The 19885-nt window shown below is 38.2% G+C and overlaps 1 protein-coding gene across 1 annotated transcript; it reads left to right on the top strand.

Annotated features, from left to right (window-relative positions):
* Positions 1–10157: 10157 nt before the first annotated feature.
* LOC121427867 lies at positions 10158–15079 on the top strand. The gene is made up of 2 exons (XM_041624439.1): positions 10158–10493; positions 13072–15079. The coding sequence occupies exon 2, from the start codon at positions 13073–13075 to the stop codon at positions 15077–15079; it is 2007 nt and encodes a 668-aa protein (XP_041480373.1). The 5' UTR covers positions 10158–10493; position 13072.
* Positions 15080–19885: the final 4806 nt, after the last annotated feature.

Genomic DNA, 19885 nt, shown 5'->3' on the forward strand with positions numbered 1-19885 from the left:
TTAAACACTTGTTATTTGTTGCAGTATCGTAACAAATAATTTTGGGGGCTTGTCCGGGAAACGAAAACCAAATTTGTATAAGACAATTTGAAACTAAAAACAGTTTTTCAGGAAACGAAAGCCAATTTGAGACGAAAGTCAGTTTGAAACAAAAGCCAATTTGAATTGGAAACATTTTGGAAAGTTCTAGAATATACTGTACTGTGTTATTACGTGCTTGTATTTGTGTATATTCACTATGGCTACATTTGATGTTGAAGAATTTCTTGCAATGACAGAATTGTCATATGATCATTTGAAGTCACTGAAGAAGGATGATTTGATAACAGTTTGTGATCATTTGGGTGTATCTCTAGCCCCAGGTTTAAAGAAGGCAGAGATAATTGACTTGTTAGCTAGTCACATGAAGCTTACAGAGGAGCCTGAAACTTCTATCAATATGTCAGAGGATGCTCAGATCCAACTGGCAAACATTGAATTGGAAAAGGAAAGAATCAAAGAAAACCTTGAGAAGGAAAGAATCAAAGAAAACCTTCAAAAGGAAAGAATCAGAGAAAACATTGAAATGGAGAAAATGAGATTGGAGTACCAGTTAAAGTTGAAAGAAATGGAGTTAGCTCATGCAAATACTAATACTAACTCTGTTAAAGATAAATCTCCCCAAGGCTTTGATGTGGCGAAAAATATTCGCCTTGTGCCAAAATTTGATGAAGAGGGAGTTGATACATATTTTGTGTCATTTGAAAAAGTGGCCAAGAGACTGAATTGGCCCGAGGAATACTGGACTCTTCTCCTCCAAAGTGTTTTTGTTGGAAAGGCTGCAAAAGTCTATTCTTCGCTCTCTGAAACGCAATCATGTGACTATGCTACAGTAAAAGAAACAATTCTCAATGCATATGAGTTGGTACCAGAAGCGTACAGACATAAATTTAGGAACATGCAAAGACAAACAGGCCAGACGTATGTTGAATTTGCTAGGGAACAAGAAATGATGTTCGATAAGTGGTACAGATCACTGAAAGTTGACAAAGATTTTGTTCACCTTAGGGACGTTGTCCTCCTAGAAGAATTCAAAAAGAGTCTTCCTTTTGGCATTAAATCTCACTTAGATGACCACAGAATTACTGAAGTCAGTAAAGCAGCCATAGTAGCTGATGAATTTGAGGTCACACATAAAGGTAGTGGAGATAGGCCTCCTTTCAAGAATTATTGGAAAAAGAAAGGTAAAGGGTCATTTAAATCCCACAATAAACCTAGTGAGGGAAAATATGCAAGCAAGGACAAAGACGCTAACAAGAATCAGGCTAGTGGGGGCACAGAATCAACCAAACGGTCTGAGAGTCGTAGTTCCAAAATTTGTACTCATTGTCATAAATCGGGACATTTGAAAGAATCATGTTGGAAATTGGTTGGAATGCCAACCAAAACTAAGAAAGACATGGGTTTTGTCAAGCAAACAAGTGTTCCCTCGATGGAGTTTGTTCCATCAGAGCCTAATCGAGATGTTGAGAGTGTTTCTGTAGTATTTGCTGATAAAGTCAAGCAGGTTGATGAAACTTTTAGAAGTTTTTTGCATGATGGTGAAGTATCCCCTTGTTCGACTGGTGCTGCTGGTAGGTCAGTGGTGATCCTTAGGGATACAGGGGCTGCACAGTCCCTGATGGTGCCAGGGGATTCGGCTCTTCCTCCGGAGAGTTCAGAGAAGGCCAACGTCTTAGTTCAAGGTATTGGCCCAAATTTCATGTCGGTCCCTTTGCATAAGGTCGACTTAAAGTGTGACCTAGTTAGTGGTCCTGTGACTGTTGGTGTCGTTCCAGAATTACCCATGAAAGGTGTTGATTTCTTGTTAGGTAACGACTTGGCTGGAGATAAAGTTGTTGCATCTCCAGTGGTTTCGGAAAAGCCCGTTGAGGTAGCTGAAACTGAATTGTTGCAGGAAGATTTTCCAGGGATTTTCCCGGATTGTGTTGTTACTAGGTCTCAGACTCGTAGAGCTGAAAAGGATGATGCGGAATCTGCTGATGTAGAGGAGAGTACTGATGTCTGGTTAGCTGAAACCTTTTTCAAGGATTTGAATGGGGATAGTGTTGAAGGCTCTGTTGCTAACAATGATAGTTTGTTTAGTAAATCCTCCCTTGTACAGGCACAACAGGCAGACCCAGAATTAAAAAGCTTGTCACAGAAAGCATGTTCTGAGGCTGAGGCTGATAAGGTTCCTGAGTGCTTTTATGTCAAAGATGACATTTTGATGAGGAAATGGAGACCTCCCCGGAGACCAGCTGATGAAGATTGGTGTATAATTCACCAGGTTGTAGTTCCTCCTTGTTACCGCACAGATATTCTGAAAATGGCTCATGAGTTACCTATGGCAGGTCATGTCGGTATTCGGAAGACAGAAGATAGAATTATGAGGCATTTCTATTGGCCTAAGATGCACAAAGATGTTGTGCATTTCTGTAAGACATGTCACACATGTCAGATTATTGGTAAGGCACAGCCTTCTATCAAGCCTGCTCCATTGATACCCATTCCTGCATTTGATGAACCTTTTACTAGGGTTCTTGTTGATTGTGTCGGACCCTTACCCAGAACGAGGTCGGGTCACAGATTTCTCCTGACGATTATGGACTTGTCTACACGGTTTCCAGAGGCGATACCTTTGAGAAGTATCACTGCAAAGACAGTGGTGCAGGCGTTAGTGCAGTTTTTCACTAGGTACGGTCTGCCGAAGGAAATTCAATCTGATCAAGGGTCAAATTTCATGTCAGGAATATTTCAGCAAGTTATGAAGGAGTTGGGAATAAAGCAGATTAAGTCTTCTGCTTATCACCCACAGTCCCAAGGAGCGTTAGAACGCTATCATCAGACTTTGAAGACCATGATTAGGGCTTATTGTGAAGACTATCCCGATGACTGGGATAAAGGGATCTCATTCCTACTGTTTGCAACTAGGGATTCCCCGAATGAGTCCACAGGTTTCAGTCCATTTGAATTGGTCTATGGTCATGAGGTTAGGGGTCCTCTAAAGCTTATCAAAGAGAGGTTTATGGTTCAGGATGATGATGTAAACCTTCTAGACTATGTGTCAAAGTTTAGAGAAAGGCTCTCAAAAGCTTGTGATGTGGCTAAGGAACACTTGAAAGAGTCGCAGGGAAAAATGAAAGCTCAAGCTGACAAAAATGCAAAAGAGCGAAGTTTCAAGCCTGGAGACAAAGTATTAGTGTTGTTGCCTTTGCAAGGTGAGCCCTTGAAAGCTAGGTTTAGTGGTCCCTACATAGTCAAAAAGAAATTGAATGATGTCAACTATGTGATCAGTACCCCTGATCGAAGAAAGTCTCAAAGAGTTTGTCATGTAAACATGTTAAAAGAATACTTTGAGCGAGAGGCTAGTCAGCCAATAGGTACAACACAGGTCAAAGAAGAAGAAAAACATGTAGATGTACATGAAGAAGAATGTTATGGAAAGACAGATAATGAATTGTCTTATACAGATGTATCTAAGAACGAACCATGTGGTGTAAAGTTGTCTAACTCAGAGATGTTAGGAAACATGGATGAGGCATTAAAACACCTGCCTGAAGATCAAAGAAATGATATATCTGGCCTGTTAAGAGAATATGAGAATGTATGTAAAGACAAACCAGGTCGTACACCTTTAACTGTACATGACGTAGACATAGGTGATGTAAGACCTATCAAACAGAATCCTTATAGGCTCAATCCAAGCAAGTTGGAAATGGTGAATAAGGAAATACAGTTTATGTTAGATAATGACATAATTGAACCGAGTCAGAGTAGTTGGAGTTCTCCCATTGTAATGGTTCCAAAGCCAGACGGCTCTCAGAGATTTTGCATTGATTACCGAAAGGTAAATGCAGTAACTAAGACTGACTCGTATCCAATTCCTAGGTTAGAAGATTGTATTGATAGGGTTGGAAATTCTGCCTATATCACAAAGATAGACTTGCTTAAAGGATATTGGCAAGTGCCATTGACTGACCGAGCCAAAGAGATATCAGCCTTTGTTACACCTGAAGGCTTGTTTCAATGCAAAGTCATGCCTTTTGGAATGAAAAATGCACCAGCAACCTTCCAAAGGTTGACAAATCAAGTGATTGCCGGACTTGACAATTGTGTCGTATACATTGACGACATCCTAATATACAGTGATACTTGGAATGATCATCTGAATCATTTGCGAGCACTGTTTGACAGGCTGGACAAAGCCAATCTAGTAGTGAATCTGATGAAGAGTGAATTTGCCAAGGCAAAAGTCACATATCTTGGTCATGTGGTTGGTCAAGGGCAAGTGCTACCAAGAGAAGCCAAGATACAAGCTATCTTAGACTTCCCAATTCCCACAACTAAGAAAGAATTGCTCAGATTCTTAGGTATGAGTGGCTTCTACAGGAAATTTGTTCCAAATTTCAGTACAGTGGTTAGTCCTCTGACAAACCTGCTGAAGGCAAAAGTGAAGTATGTTTAGTCTGACGAATGTCAAAGATCGTTTGAGAAATTAAAGGCCATTTTGGTGAATGAGCCTGTTTTGGCAGCTCCAAACTTCACAAAGCCGTTCAAAGTAGCTATTGATGCATGTGATGTTGGAGTAGGAGCAGTATTGCTCCAAGAAGATGAAGAAGGCATTGAAAAACCAGTGTGCTGCTTCTCTAAGAAACTCAATCGGTTTCAAAAGAAATACTCAACTATTGAAAAAGAGGCCCTGAGTCTCGTACTAGCCCTTCAGCAGTTTGAGGTGTATCTAACCAATGGAGAGATTACAGTCTATACAGACCACAATCCTCTTGTGTTTTTGGAGAAATTCAAAACAAAGAATCAAAGACTGTACAGATGGAGCCTAATGCTCCAACCATTCCCTTTGAAAATTGTACACATAAAGGGAAAGAATAATGTAATTGCTGATGCTCTATCAAGAGTATAAAAAGTGAAATTATTCATGATTTTGACCAAGTGTGTCATTTGAAGAAAACATCTTTGATGTTCATTTATTTTAACATGTTCGTTAAGTACTATATTTTTGTACACGATAAATGTAAACAATTTATCAAGATGAGTTTGAACAGTTAAAAGAAAAAGTAATCTTAAAGAAACCTTTACTACGGTAAAGCTTTCTTTTCCCCGGTGGGGGAGGTGTTACATATATGAATAATTGTAAAAGAATTTTAAAAGCAATTACATTCATCTATTAGTTATTTCCCTTTAAGGATAGCCAAGAATTGTAAAGAACATTCAAGAATGTCTTTTTATTATGCAGGCCTTGCCTATTTAAAGGCCAAGGAGTTTTATTGTTGAATAAGGAAAAGCCAAACAATAGAATTGTATTGGTAGTGGAAATGAATAGGCTTAGGTATTTTGTTTACACTGTTGATTTCAATGAGGTCATTCAAGAGTGTTCTGGATTTTGACTGCTCCTGAAAGGAGAAAGTTCTTTTGGAAGACAATTCTAGAAGCTTGTAGATTAGTCGAAATTTGAGAATGATCTAGAACACTTGTAATTAGTATAAAAGCTGCAGATTTTTCAAGATGATCATCACATCATATTAGATCACATCATCACATCATATGAGATCACTTCACCAGATCAGATCAGAGCAGTTTATGCATCAATGAACTGTTTGCAGTTATTTTGAGAAATTATCAGTTCTCATCGAGATCATCAACATCATCAACCTGTTCAATGAACACGCTTCAACCCATGGATTACTGAAATTGACTGTTAATCATCATCAACATCGTCTTCACGGACATTTCAACTCGTTGCAGTGACTCTTATTATTCATCGGACTTCAACATCAGTTTCATCATCGCCATCATTGTGAATTTTCGCCAGTCAACTGGGATTTTTATCATTTGTATTAATACTTGGATATAGCATCATCACTTCGGGATTTTACTTCGGACACTTCAAGAGATTTATGTAAGATCATTATTTGTTTTATTTATGTATAATTATTTCCTGTAATAAAAAAAAGAGGAAATTAAACACAAAGAAGAAATTAAACACTTGTTATTTGTTGCAGTATCGTAAAAAATAGTACGGGGTTAAGGATAGTACGGGGTTAGCGATAGTCCGGGGTTAAGAAAATCCTGCGTAAAAAGGGCATGAGTGCATTACATGTGTAAATGGAGAAAATAATGAAAGCTCGATGTCCGAGATAAAATGTTTTGTATATTAACTTCAAAACTTGATAGTTTAAGCTCCATATCGGCCTGTTGAGCAAGATATGAATTTCATCGTTCGAGCGCGAAGCGCGAGCGAAAGTTTTATTTAGCAACATGATAGATTTTTTGTTTTGCAAGTCTTCCCACGTTATTTTAATGACTATCGTCTTCCTCCTATTTTTTCCTTCTGTTTTTTTTGTTCCGCAAATTTTTTCAGGGGGGGGGGGGGACGTGCCCCCAGTCCCCCGTAGCTACGCCACTAGTACCCACAACCCTGCCTCTTTGAAAAGCTTCTCCACGTACTATATATGCAGGCAGGTTTCACATTATAAACAATAATGTTATGTATTTCATGAGAGCCTTAATATTGCTAAAAACAATGATTTGAACCGATATCCCGGAGGTGCTTTGCACATTTCCCTTGAAAATTGTTCATTTGCACATATTATCCCGTCGTCATGTTTGCACATATGCCGTTGATGGACTTTGACAGATTTGCATATTTCCCCCACGTGGCGTTTGCACAAATACCGTTGTTTGCACAAATCCCCGGCGAAATTTTGCACATGTACCTACTAATCAGGGTACTAATGGATAATTCGTTTTTCATACCCGTTCAGCGTACAGCGAAAACGGAAAATCAGTACGTGGTTCGGTCTTTGAAAACAAAAAACAGAATATTGAAATCAGAAATGTTTTGGGCTCTCTCTGATTTCTCATTTTATATTTGTGTTTTTATGTATCAAAAACAAAACCAGAACACGCTCTCCGCTCCGTGATTCCGTTTGTAAAAACGAAAACAGCGAAGACGAGATCAGAGACTCCCTTTTCCAGTCCCTGCAACGTGATTTCGTTTTCGTACAAGCTACAGGCATATTAAAGAGCGCCCTCCAGGAGGTGAGGCAAGTTTCAATGGTGGTTTTGATAAACTGTATATGTACCAAACATATTATGTTGAAGCCAGTTTAAAAGGAGGTGAGGCAAGTTTCAATGGAGGTTTTTATAACTGTACTCTAAATTATGGTGAAGCCAGTTTAAATGGAGGTGAGGCAAGTTTCAATGGAGGTTTTTTTGAAAAAAATAAACCGTACCACATATTATGGTGAAGCCAGTTTAAAGGGAGGTGAGGCAAGTTTCAATGGACAAACTTGAAAAGGCCATCTTGTAGCTTCTCGTCAACTTATTGATTCACGATCACGCACGTGGTAGTATCAAAAAAGCCTGCACGGTATGTACTGACTAGATGCAAGCGCTGCGTTCACAAGTATAATTATCCTATAGGGTGCTCTTTAATATGCCTGTAGCTCGTACAAAAAACGAAATCACGGTGCAGGAAGTGGAACCTCCATTGAAACTTGCCTCACATCCTTTTAAACTGTCTGCACCATCATTTGTAGTACAGTTATAAAAAACTCAATTGGAACTTGCCTCACCTCCTTTTAAATTGGCTACACCATAATTTGGAGTACGGTTATAAAAAACTTCCTTTAAAACTTGCCTCACCTCCTTTAAAATTGGTTTCACCATAATACCGGTACAGTGTTTTCTTTTCAAAAAACCTCCTTTGAAACTTGCTTCGCCTCCATTTAAACTGGCTTCACCATAATGTGTAGTACAGTTTATTCTTTTGAAAAAAAAACCTCCATTGAAACTTGCCTCACCTCCTTTTAAACTGGCTTCACCACATTGTGTGGTAGTTTATTCTTTTTTTAAAAAAAAACCTCCATTGAAACTTGCCTCACCTCCTTTTAAACTGGCTTCACTATAATGTGTGGTACAGTTTATTCCTTAAAAAAAACGATCTCCATTGAAACTTGCCTCACCTCCATTTAAATTGGCTTCAACATAATTTAGGGTACAGTTATAAAAACCTCCATTGAAACTTACCTCACCTCCATTTAAACTGGCTTCACCAAAATGTGCAGTAGTTTATTCTTGCCTCACCTCCTTTTAAACTGGCTTCACCATAATGTGTGGTACAGTTTATTCTTTTTAAAAAACCTCCATTGAAACTTGCCTCATCTCCTTTTAAACTGTCTGCACCATAATGTGTGGTACAGTTTATTCCTTTTAAAAAAACCTCCATTGAAACTTGCCTCAACACCTCCTTTCAAACTGGCTTCACCATAATGTGTGGTACAGTTTATTCCTTAAAAAAAAACGATCTCCATTGAAACTTGCCTCACCTCCATTTAAATTGGCTTCAACATAATTTAGGGTACAGTTATAAAAACCTCCATTGAAACTTACCTCACCTCCATTTAAACTGGCTTCACCAAAATGTGCAGTAGTTTATTCTTGCCTCACCTCCTTTTAAACTGGCTTCACCATAATGTGTGGTACAGTTTATTCTTTTTAAAAAACCTCCATTGAAACTTGCCTCATCTCCTTTTAAACTGTCTGCACCATGTGTGGTACAGTTTATTCCTTTTAAAAAACCTCCATTGAAACTTGCCTCAACACCTCCTTTCAAACTGGCTTCACCATAATGTGTGGTACAGTTTATTCTTAAAAAAAAACCTCCATTGAAACTTGCCTCACCTCCATTTAAACTGGCTTCACCATAATGTGTAGTACAGTTTATTCTTTTGAAAAAAACCTCCATTGAAACTTGCCTCACCTCCTTTTAAACTGGCTTCACTATAATGTGTAGTACAATTTATTCTTTTGAAAAAAAACCTCCATTGAAACTTGCCTCACCTCCTTTCAAACTGGCTTCACCATAATGTGTGGTACATTTTATTCTTAAAAAAAAACCTCTATTGAAACTTGCCTCACCTCCATTTAAACTGGCTTCACCATAATGTGTAGTACAGTTTATTCTTTTGAAAAAAACCTCCATTGAAACTTGCCTCACCTCCTTTTAAACTGGCTTCACTATAATGTGTAGTACAATTTATTCTTTTGAAAAAAAACCTCCATTGAAACTTGCCTCACCTCCTTTCAAACTGGCTTCACCATAATGTGTGGTACAGTTTATTTAAAAAAAAACCTCCATTGAAACTTGCCTCACCTCCTTTTAAACTGGCTTCACCATAATGTGTGGTACAGTTTATTCTTTTTAAAAAACCTCCATTGAAACTTGCCTCGCCTCCATTTAAACTGGCTTCACCATAATGTGTAGTACAGTTTATTCTTTTGAAAAAAAACCTCCATTGAAACTTGCCTCACCTCCTTTTAAACTGGCTTCACCATAATGTGTGGTACAGTTTATTTTATTCTTTTTAGAAAACCTCGATCCATTGAAACTTGTCTTACCTCCATTCAAATTGGCTTCGCCATAATTTAGAGTACAGTTATAAAAACCTCCATTGAAACTTGCCTAGCTCACCTCCTTTTAAACTGGCTTCACTATAATGTGTAGTACAGTTTATTCTTTTGAAAAAAACCTCCATTGAAACTTGCCTCACCTCCTTTTAAACTGGCTTCAACATAATATGTGTGGTACAGTTTATTAAAACCTCCATTGAAACTTGCCTCACCTCCTGGAGGGCGCTCTTTAATATGCCTGTAGGTTGTAGGTTGTACGAAAAACGAAATCACGTTGCAGGGACTGGAAAAGGGAGTCTCTGATCTCGTCTTCGCTGTTTTCGTTTTTACAAACGGAATCACAGAGCGGAGAGCGTGTTCTGGTTTTGTTTTTGATACATAAAAACACAAATATAAAATGAGAAATCAGAGAGAGCCCAAAACATTTCTGATTTCAATATTCTGTTTTTGATCAACAAAAACGAAATCACAGCACGGGTTTTCACGCTGTGATTTCGTTTTTTGTTTTCAAAGACCGAACCACGTACTGATTTTCCGTTTTCGCTGTACGCTGAACGGGTATGAAAAACGAATTATCCATTAGTACCCTGATTACCTACCGTTGTTTGCACAAATCCGAGGCGAAATTTTGCACATATACCGTTGTTTGCACATATCCCGGCTTTCGCACATAAACCGCCTCCACGTACCCCCGGGCCTTAATTACTTCTCAGATGGATTGGGTTGAGTCCTAGCTTGTTGGAGGGAAATGCTAAGTTGCGGGATACGTGTTTTCACGAAAAAAATGCATAAAATTACTGTGACAATGGAGCCAGGCCTGAATGCAGCTGACAAATTATAGCTAGTGTAATTTGAAATGGCTGTCTTGACGATTTCAACTGGATAAAACTAGAAAGACGCATCAATCATAATGGTAGTCCACTGGATCCAACCCGAGTTTGAGCACTCATCAGACTGTTCGATTCTTTTACGAGGCTCTGAGAGTCTTCAATGCATCACTTCTACCCTACCCAGCTCTCATGATTGTAGCTTCAAAGTATCAGGTATGCAAGAGCCTTAGTGATATTGATATTTGTGGCTGATATCCTAGTGTTTGTATAATAGCCCCCGGGGAGGGGGGGGGGGCACTTCCATTCACGAGTGGATACAATGCGCACCCTAAACACGTATAATTTTCATATTCTGAAAATGCACCCCTTAACAAGTATTGGCGTGTGAAACCTTACCCTTAACAATTATTGGAAACAAAACGATACTCTTGGCAAATATTCCCTGAAATAAACCCCTAAACAAGTACAGGAATGTTTTATTGTTACGGGTCCTTTGGTTGTCGGCTTTACCTTATTTGGTTTAGTACGACCCCCACCTTCTACACCTCGCGCAAATCGGACTCTAAACACGAAGTGTTGGGGGCAAAAAGGACATCCTTTTTAAAACATTTTAATTTTGTTTTATCATCCCCGCAAATTCGACCCTAAACACGCAATTTTCCTATCGAAATAGATACCCTTTTTTCACTAATTGTGTTTTTGACACCCTTATCACGTTACGTAGGTAACGTGCCCTATCGTGAAAAAGACATTTTTACCTGTTTTTTTTGGTCGCGCATGGTATCCACTCGTCAATGTAAGTGCCCCCCCCCGGATAATAGCAATGTTAATACATAGCAACAAAAACTTGTTTAGGGGGTTATTTTGCACACAGAGAAAAACTCGTTTAGGGGGTGTTTAGAATTATTGGTCACGCGTGTGTACAGCAATATATTTGACTGCTCCCCGGGCTTTGATAATTATTGGAAGTAACTCGTGGCGCTACGAATGGACACACGCATATGTCTATGACATAGGTTACACACCTAATAATATAAGGAAAATCCCGACTTGCGGAGCACGTAAGTTAGCCCACAATCTAGCTGGACCAGAGATAGTAGGCGTGGTACTATACAACGTGTGCCCAATTGCTGCGCCAAGGCACGCACCAAGTAATAAACAAGACAATAAATGGAGCTGTAGCCTCAGTTCTTTGGCTAAATTAATTCTGCTCCCCAGTAGGGTCAGCACGGCAAGCTCAATGTTTATTTCCAGTTTCATTGGACACACAGACCCTCAATCATTTTGAACTGACAATAGAACCTTTTTTTTTGCTTGTCAAATTTTTTTTTGTTGTTCCCTCCTAATTTTTTTTGCTTCCGCCGCCAATGATGTTTGGTATCAAATTATAGCTAATGAAAAATCAAATGCAGTTTTACGAATTACCGGACATTTAAACCATGCATAGGTCAGTTGAAGGTCATTTAAGTTCATTAAAGGTCGAAATGGTTCATGAATGTAAGTAATGCAAGATAATGTGGAATATATAATTTTCGGAATACAAACATGTTAGGTATTATTATAAACTACCAAGGGATTGATTATAATGTCTCTCAGTAGCCAACAATGTCTTTCAAACTCCATTAACTTATCAAGCACTATTTGCCTTAGGTCAAATTAAATAAGGGTTAACCCTATCTAGGCCGGGGTATTTTGGGAGTTCCTATGGCCGGGGGGGGGGGGGCTGGGAGGCCCCCCCCCGGCCATAGGAACCCTAAGATCTCGGCCGTCGACCGCGCGACGGCGCCGAAAATTGGCACACGGATTGCCTGGGACATAATCTACAAGACTGTATAGTAATTTATTTCATGTAAATCGCCAATTAAGTGATTATGCTAATTTATGCGTAATTAGTGTGCGAAATCATACTTTTTCCTCTAACTCCATAAATAAAGCTCCAAATGTACTAATTTTGGGTATAGAAACTCTTTGTGGTGTCCTTAGCAAGTGTACATGAAAAAAATTGTTATATCAAATCATTTTCTTATGTATTATATATATAAAATTATAAAATATTTCAATTTTTACGAATATGATGATTAGGACCTCATTGCCTGAAGCACAAAATGTTAAAATAAAGGAATTCTACGTGTTCAGGGAGGAATGAAACTTCATTTCGCATGACACTGACAAGAAAATAAAAATATTCCATAATTCATATAATAAAATACAAAAGAAATAGTGAGTGAGTGATGTCATCATCTCTCTCATTTGGATGTAACTGGCTCGTTCATATAACTATTTTGTTGAAAAATAAGCGAAACTTTAAAATGCCGTAACTTTCTTATTTTACATCCGATTTTGATGAAATTTTCAATGTTATGCTTGTTGAATTTTTCTCTTTTTATTCAAATCAAGTTTTTGTTGGGGTGGACTTGTCCTTTAACATTTCTTCCCACTTCGTCAAACCTCCAGAAAACCCTGGAGATTCTAAAACAATCTGGAAATTCCCGGGGATTCAACAGTTTCTGAAACAATCTTAGAAAATTGTCTTATTTTCGGGAGAAGTTACAAATTGTCTTAATATTAACATGGCCACTCGTTATGGCAGACCAAGAGTTGAATATGCTCATGTTAACAGAGAAAATAGTGAACTGTTATATTTTTTCATTAGTTCAATTAGCAATTATATAGTGCGTAGATCTTTTGGATTAAAGAGGTCACTTTCTATCTGTTGCTCATTGTATTTCTTAAGTTTATTTTAAAACATAATTAACGGTACTTGTTTTGTTTTTGCCCTTCCCCACCTCAGGATGAAGTTCCAAAGATGCATAGGGCTATTTTTGCTCTTGGTAGCAGTGGTCAAGAGTCAGGGAAAGAAAAGGGCATCTGCTATGACTGATGTGACCTATGATACAATAGTAAAGCTCATCGAAGGTTCTTTCAATGTTGCATGTGCTCAAAGAACCACCGAGGAAAAATCCGCCATAACGCGATACAACAGATACAGAGGAAGGTTCAGTTTGCAAGGTGATCCGCCAAAACTATACTTAGACGAAGAAATGGTATTGAAAAAGTCGCAAATACCAGACATTGTCATGGAAGAGTACTTCAAGGCAAATGGAGCAGGAGCAAGGCGGATCTATCATAGGCTGAAGAGAAAGTTTTCCGGAATTTCAGAAGAAGTAGTTCGAAATATATTGTCTCAATGTTCAACGCATCGGCGCATGAATGTGACATTTACTAATAAAGCACCATATATACCCATTACAGCGAAACATGTCATGGAAAGAATCCAGATAGACCTTCTGAAAATGAGAACAGCAGCCACGTACAAGAAAAGGACTTACAGATACATACTGACCGCAATTGATGTGTTCAGTCGCTATACATGGTTGAGGCCTATGGAAACTAAATCAAGCACCAATGTGGCACGGCACTTGTCAAAAATTTTTGACATGTTTGGTACTCCGACCTACATACAACATGACCAGGGAACGGAATTTAAAGGAAGAGTAAAAATTATGTTAAGTCGTAGAGGAATTCAAGACCTAACGAGTGCCCCATATCATCCTAAATCACAGGGAAAGGTTGAAAGGTCTCACCGGTCAAAGATACTTTTCGACCTTATTTCTAGAAGATATGGCGTAAATTGGGTACCTAAACTTTCCAAATGCGCGAAGGTTCTCAATGACGAACCTAAGGAAGTATTGGGTTGGAACACCCCATTCAGTGTCTTCTTTGGCCGATGCTCCGATTCTTCCTGCAGTAGATTGGTTGACATAACTGCTGATACTTTGTCTTATCCAAACCAACGCGAACGAGTCACCATTCCAAGAAGGGAGCACGTTGAGAAGTACTATATAGTTATAACTCGGGAAAGTTGCATTGAACAGTTATTCGAAGACTCTGGACTCACTGTACGTCTAAATCCGAAGGGCAATGGGAACTGCCAATTCAGTGCTGTATCTGATCAGTTAGCAACTTTGGGAATCTTTAGATCCCATAGTACTATAAGAGAAGAGGTTATTCGATTCCTGGCAAGTAACACATATCTTGGGAACGGAAGAGAATGGACAGCATTTCTTACTGAAGTGCCCGAAGATTACCTTGCTCGTATGTCAAGCAATGGAAGTTACGGAGACCACCTCACCTTGCAGGCAATTGCTGACATATTTCACATCCAAATCCTTGTCATAAGTTCATTAAACGGAGGAACAACATTAATTTCACCGGAAATTAATGAGGGGAATATTTTCACATTAGATGTGCCATACATTGTGTTGGGACATCTGTCAGAAGGCAACGGAGAACACTACGTGTCACTTACAAGCAATCAAGAGCAGGTACTTAGAATAATTCGTAACAGTGCCCAGATTGTGTTTGAAGGAGACATGACTCCGCATGTCGAAGGACAGCAATTAATCGATGAAGACACTGATGGCCGAGTAAACGACGAGGTTACCGACGCAGAAGTACAAAATGAAGGGATCGACAATGGAGTAAGGGACGAAGGAGTAAGCATTGGTTTACACGAAGGAGTAAGCGTTGATTTACACGAAGGAGTAAGCGTTGATTTACACGAAGGATTAAGCGATGGTTTACCCGAAGGTGTAAGCGATGGTTTAGACGTAGGAGTAAGCGATAGCTTGGACGAAGGCATGGAAGGAGTGAGAGATGGCTTGGACGAAGGAGTGAGAGATGGTTTACACGAAGGAGTAAGGGGTGGCCTCGACGAAGAGGAAGGAACTTGCAGTGAAGTCGACGATGAAGGCTTAATTAAGCGAAGGAATCAACGATGGCATATGCACAGCCGGTGAAAACAGTGAAGAGAAAACGAAATTCTGACCATGATGCTAAAATTTGCATAGAGCCACGACATTCCATGTAGGAAGTTCCTGCCATGCTTCAAAGCGGCAGCAAAGGAAGTTTCGCGTTCATCTCCCAGAGAAATACGCGTAGAAACCCAAGCGTCCAACGACCTCTTCGAATAGCGTCACATGAGAAGTGTTGTGTGAGTGCAGTTAACAAAATGATGAGAAGCGCTGGAAAGCGGAGTGGACTTGGGGTTGAGATCAGATCGGTTTTAAAGGTCAAGTCTACCTCAGAAAAATGTTGTTTTTAATCAATAGGGAAAAATCAGACAAGCACAATGCTGAAAATTTCATCAAAATCGGATGTAAAATAAGAAAGTTATGACATTTCAAAGTTTCGCTTATTTTTAACAAAGTAGTTATATGAACGAGCCAGTTACATCCAAATGAGAGAGTCGATGATTTCAATCACTCACTAAAAAACGTCACTGAATAACGAAACACCAATCAAACTACATAAATAAATCGACATCCCGTCGACTATCGCTACTTAAAGGAAGTGCTCGGGAGAGCCTTTAAAATATGTTAATATCTAGGGCATGAATCAGTTTTCATTTTCTCTCAGAATCATGTATTTTGTGAGGATTTTCGTTGTGCTACACAACAAAAACTGTGGTGTTAACCGGTGTACATAGACGACCACACCAGTTATTTTACACCGGTGTTAAATTCGGTGGTGTTAGTTTTACACCTATAGGTGTTATTACAACACCTATGGTTGTTACATTTACACTCTTTGGTGTTATGTTCAATATCTAGGGTGTTATTTTAACACCTCAGGGTGTGGTCCTCTATTAACACCAATTGGTGTCAGTTTTAACACCACAGTTTTTACAATGTACGCTTAAGTTGTTATTTTGAAGTGTTTCTGTGTGTTTATTAGTGGTTGGCAGCCAGCTTATTTTTTCAACGAAATATGCATAATTAAACGGTTGTAGAAATGACTTGACAAACAAGTAATAATTATATGGTAGAATTTTTCAGAGAAAGCATGACTGGCATTTGTTAACAATCGATTGTCTTTGTAATCGATTCATTCAGTTTCGTACTTATGTACAAGTGAAAATGCGTTTATTGGTTTCTAAGGAATGATTCGCCTAATTCATCGGTGCATCTATCACAAAATATGTATGATCTGCTTCATTGATACGTGTTCATTCTCCTATAAATATTATCATCGTCAAAATATCTATCCATTGTTGATTGTGTATATTTGCATATGCGTGTATATATATATGTAAAATGTATATATATATGTAAAATGTATATTCACATATGTATATTGTGTATATATGGCCCGGGGGGCCACTTCCATTCACGAGTGGATACCATGCGCGGCCATGGGGTCTCGAAAAGCACCCTAAACACGCAATTTCCATATTCTGAAAATGCACCCCTTAACAAGTATTGGCGTGTGAAACCCTACCCTTAAAGGACAAGTCCACCCCAACAAAAACTTGATTTGAATAAAAAGAGAAAAATTCAACAAGCACAACACTGAAAATTTCATCAAAATCGGATGTAAAGTAAGAAAGTTGTGGCATTTTAAAGTTTCGCTTATTTTCAACAAAATAGTTATATGAACGAGCCAGTTACATCCAAATGAGAGAGTTGATGACATCACTCACTCACTATTTCTTTTGTATTTTATTATACACTGTTATATGAAATATGAAATATCTTGATTTTCTCGTCATTGTCCTGTGAAATAAAGTTTCATTCCTCCATGAACACGTGGAATTAAATTATTTTAACATTTTGTGCTTCAGGCAAGGAGGTCCTTATTGTCAAATTCATAAAAATTGAAATATTGCGCATGGTATCCACTCGTCAATGTAAGTGGCCCCCGGGATATATGGGTGTATATGTGTATGTATGTATATATGTATATCTGTCGCCTGCATGCTTATCACTCCCTTCTATTATTTATGCCATGAGGCATTTATAATGAGACATAAATTGTTTCTCTTTTTGACGAAACATTGTTATTTTGTGTTCATCAGCTTATTTTTTGTCTCACCTGCGAAGCAAAGTGAGACTATAGGCGCCGCTTTTCCGACGGCGATGGCGACGGCGGCGGCGTCAACATCAAATCTTAACCTGAGGTTAAGTTTTTGAAATGACGTCATAACTTAGAAAGTATATGGACCTAGTTAATAAAACTTGGCCATAAGGTTAATCAAGTATTACTGAACATCCTATTAGAGTTTCATGTCACATGACCAAGGTCAAAGGTCATTTAGGGTCAATGAACTTAGACCATGTTGGAGGAATCAACATCGAAATCTTAACCTGAGGTTTAGTTTTTGAAATGTCATCATAACTTAGAATATATATGGACCTAGTTCATGAAACTTGGACATAAGGTTAATCAAGTATCACTGAACATCCTGCATGAGTTTCACGTCACATGACCAAGGTCAAAGGTCATTTAGGGTCAATGAACTTTGGCCGAATTGGGGATATCTGTTGAATTTCCATCATAACTTTGAAAGTTTATGGATCTGATTCATGAAACTTGGACATAATAGTAATCAAGCATCACTGAAAATTTTGTGCAAGTTTCAGGTCTCATGATTAAGGTCAAAGGTCATTTAGGGTCAATGAACTTTGGCCGAATCGGGGGTATCTGTTGAATTACCATCATAACTTTGAAAGTTTATTGGTCTAGTTCATTAAACTTGGACATTAGAGTAATCAAGTATCACCGAACATCCTGTGCGCGTTTCAGGTCACATGACCAAGGTCAAAGGTCAATGAACTTTGGCCGAATTGGGTGTATCTGTTGAATTACCATCATAACTTTGAAAGTTTATGGATCTGATTCATGAAACTTGTACATAAGAGTAATCAAGTATCACTGAACATCCTGTTCGAGTTTCAGGTCACATGATCAAGGTCAAAGGTCATGTAAGGTCAATGAACTTTGGCCATGTTGGGGTTTTTTGTTGAATAACCATCATATCTCTGTAAGTTTATTGGTCTAGTTCATAAAAAGTGGACATAAGAGTAACCATGTATCACTGAACATCTTGTGCGAGTTAGAGTAGTATTCAAAGTCAGCACTGCTGCTATATTGAACCGCGTGATGCAGGTGAGACAGCCAGAGGCATTCCACTTGTTTTTGTTTTGTATTATTTTGTACTATTCGTTTTGAAAAAAAATATCGGCGAATGCCAGGGACGTTCTTATAAATTAAGTTCAATTCATATCCGAAGACCATAGCGTTTATTATAACATTTTTTTTTCTTGGGGGAGGGGTGGTGGGGACATTGTAGTAGTTTATGGACCAATGATTTATCACACCAACTTAACAATTTTACAACTATTCAGGAAGCTACAGGGTACAAGGTAAAGACTACGTTCTATATCTATGATTTATTACTGGGGTTAGTTATGAAGATTGTTTTTAATAAATGGGTCTTGGGTGAAGACTATATTTTACACCTGATATGCTTTAAAATGCATCTTTGGCCAAAATTATTTCTTATTAAAAGAAAAATATATATTTCAGTAATCTATTCCACCAATACTTTGCGTAAAAAGGTTGCATATACATAAAGAAAGATACAATGAAAATTATAAAAATATGAATTAAGTCCTTACCAGTTTCACCACCGGTAATCCGGTGTTTAAATGCCTGAAGAAGCTGAATACATCTAAACCCGGGCATCCAGCTGATTGTCCAACACGCCTCCTGAAGGAATTTGCTTTTGAGATATCTGAGCCATATGGCTCAGATATCTCAAAACCAATTTCCTTCAGGTTCTAGCTTTAAATGTGCATGACTATTAATCATATTTTAAAAGTGTGAATGTTAATTTATATATGGTTTTAATACGCGCAACTTTGCTGATTTAATTTGAACAATGATAATAACAATGTTATAATTTCCATTTTATTTTAAGATTGTTAAAAATGATTTTTTCTGGCTTTATTTGTTGATTATTTGTCTAGCATTAGAATTGTGATATATTGTAATATTTTAATAACATACATGTACATTTTTACTTTGTAAATATGATAATATGAGTCTTCTGACTTTTGCCATGTACCATTTTCACAATAAAACCGGAATTGAATTGAATTGAATTATCTGACAAAAGACTGTATCTTGGCTACGTTCTCCTGCTGCTTAATCTTTCCTGGTTCCCTAATCCTATGCTGGTTCCCTAATCCCTAGCTGGTTCCTAAGAACACACACATAAATAAAGTTTCTTCTTTCAGACCTCATAGTTTAGTACCATTTTTTAAACATTAAATCTTGTATTATTGCTTTACTTAATGACCCAATTTTCTGAATAATGGTGGAATTGAACACTAACTTGCACCCGACTCTTTTCACATGTCTAAAAAATATTTGGGTAGAGATACACGTTAAATGTATGTTCTAATTTATTACCTTGTGAGTGCTGCGTTCGCTTTACTTATCTTTTAGAAAAGAGTATTATTACATTTGTGGGTAGAGATTGGATTCTTTTTGTTACAGTAATGTGTGTCAGTAAAGCATTATTATATTGTGAGTATAATTTCCCCGTGCCTGAGTTGAAAACAATACTCTTGAGCCCAATCACCCATTTGCTTTAAAAGTGCCCCATGCCGTGTTCGAAACAGTACTGAGTGCATAATTTTAAGCCTGGTGCCGCCCCCTTCCACCCTGGCCTCTTTGAAAAACGATGGTCGATGGTCCTGAACCTACTTCCCTGTTCAGGCAGAAATAGTATTGATAAAAACAGTGATTTGCACATATCC

This window comes from Lytechinus variegatus, chromosome 14 (assembly GCF_018143015.1).
Source record: "Lytechinus variegatus isolate NC3 chromosome 14, Lvar_3.0, whole genome shotgun sequence".
NCBI classification, from domain to species: Eukaryota; Metazoa; Echinodermata; class Echinoidea; order Temnopleuroida; family Toxopneustidae; genus Lytechinus; species Lytechinus variegatus.

Excerpts from the sequence above, each read along its gene's own strand:
- LOC121427867 (XM_041624439.1), top strand. The coding sequence starts at position 13,073 with ATGAAGTTCCAAAGATGCATAGGGCTATTTTTGCTCTTGGTAGCAGTG.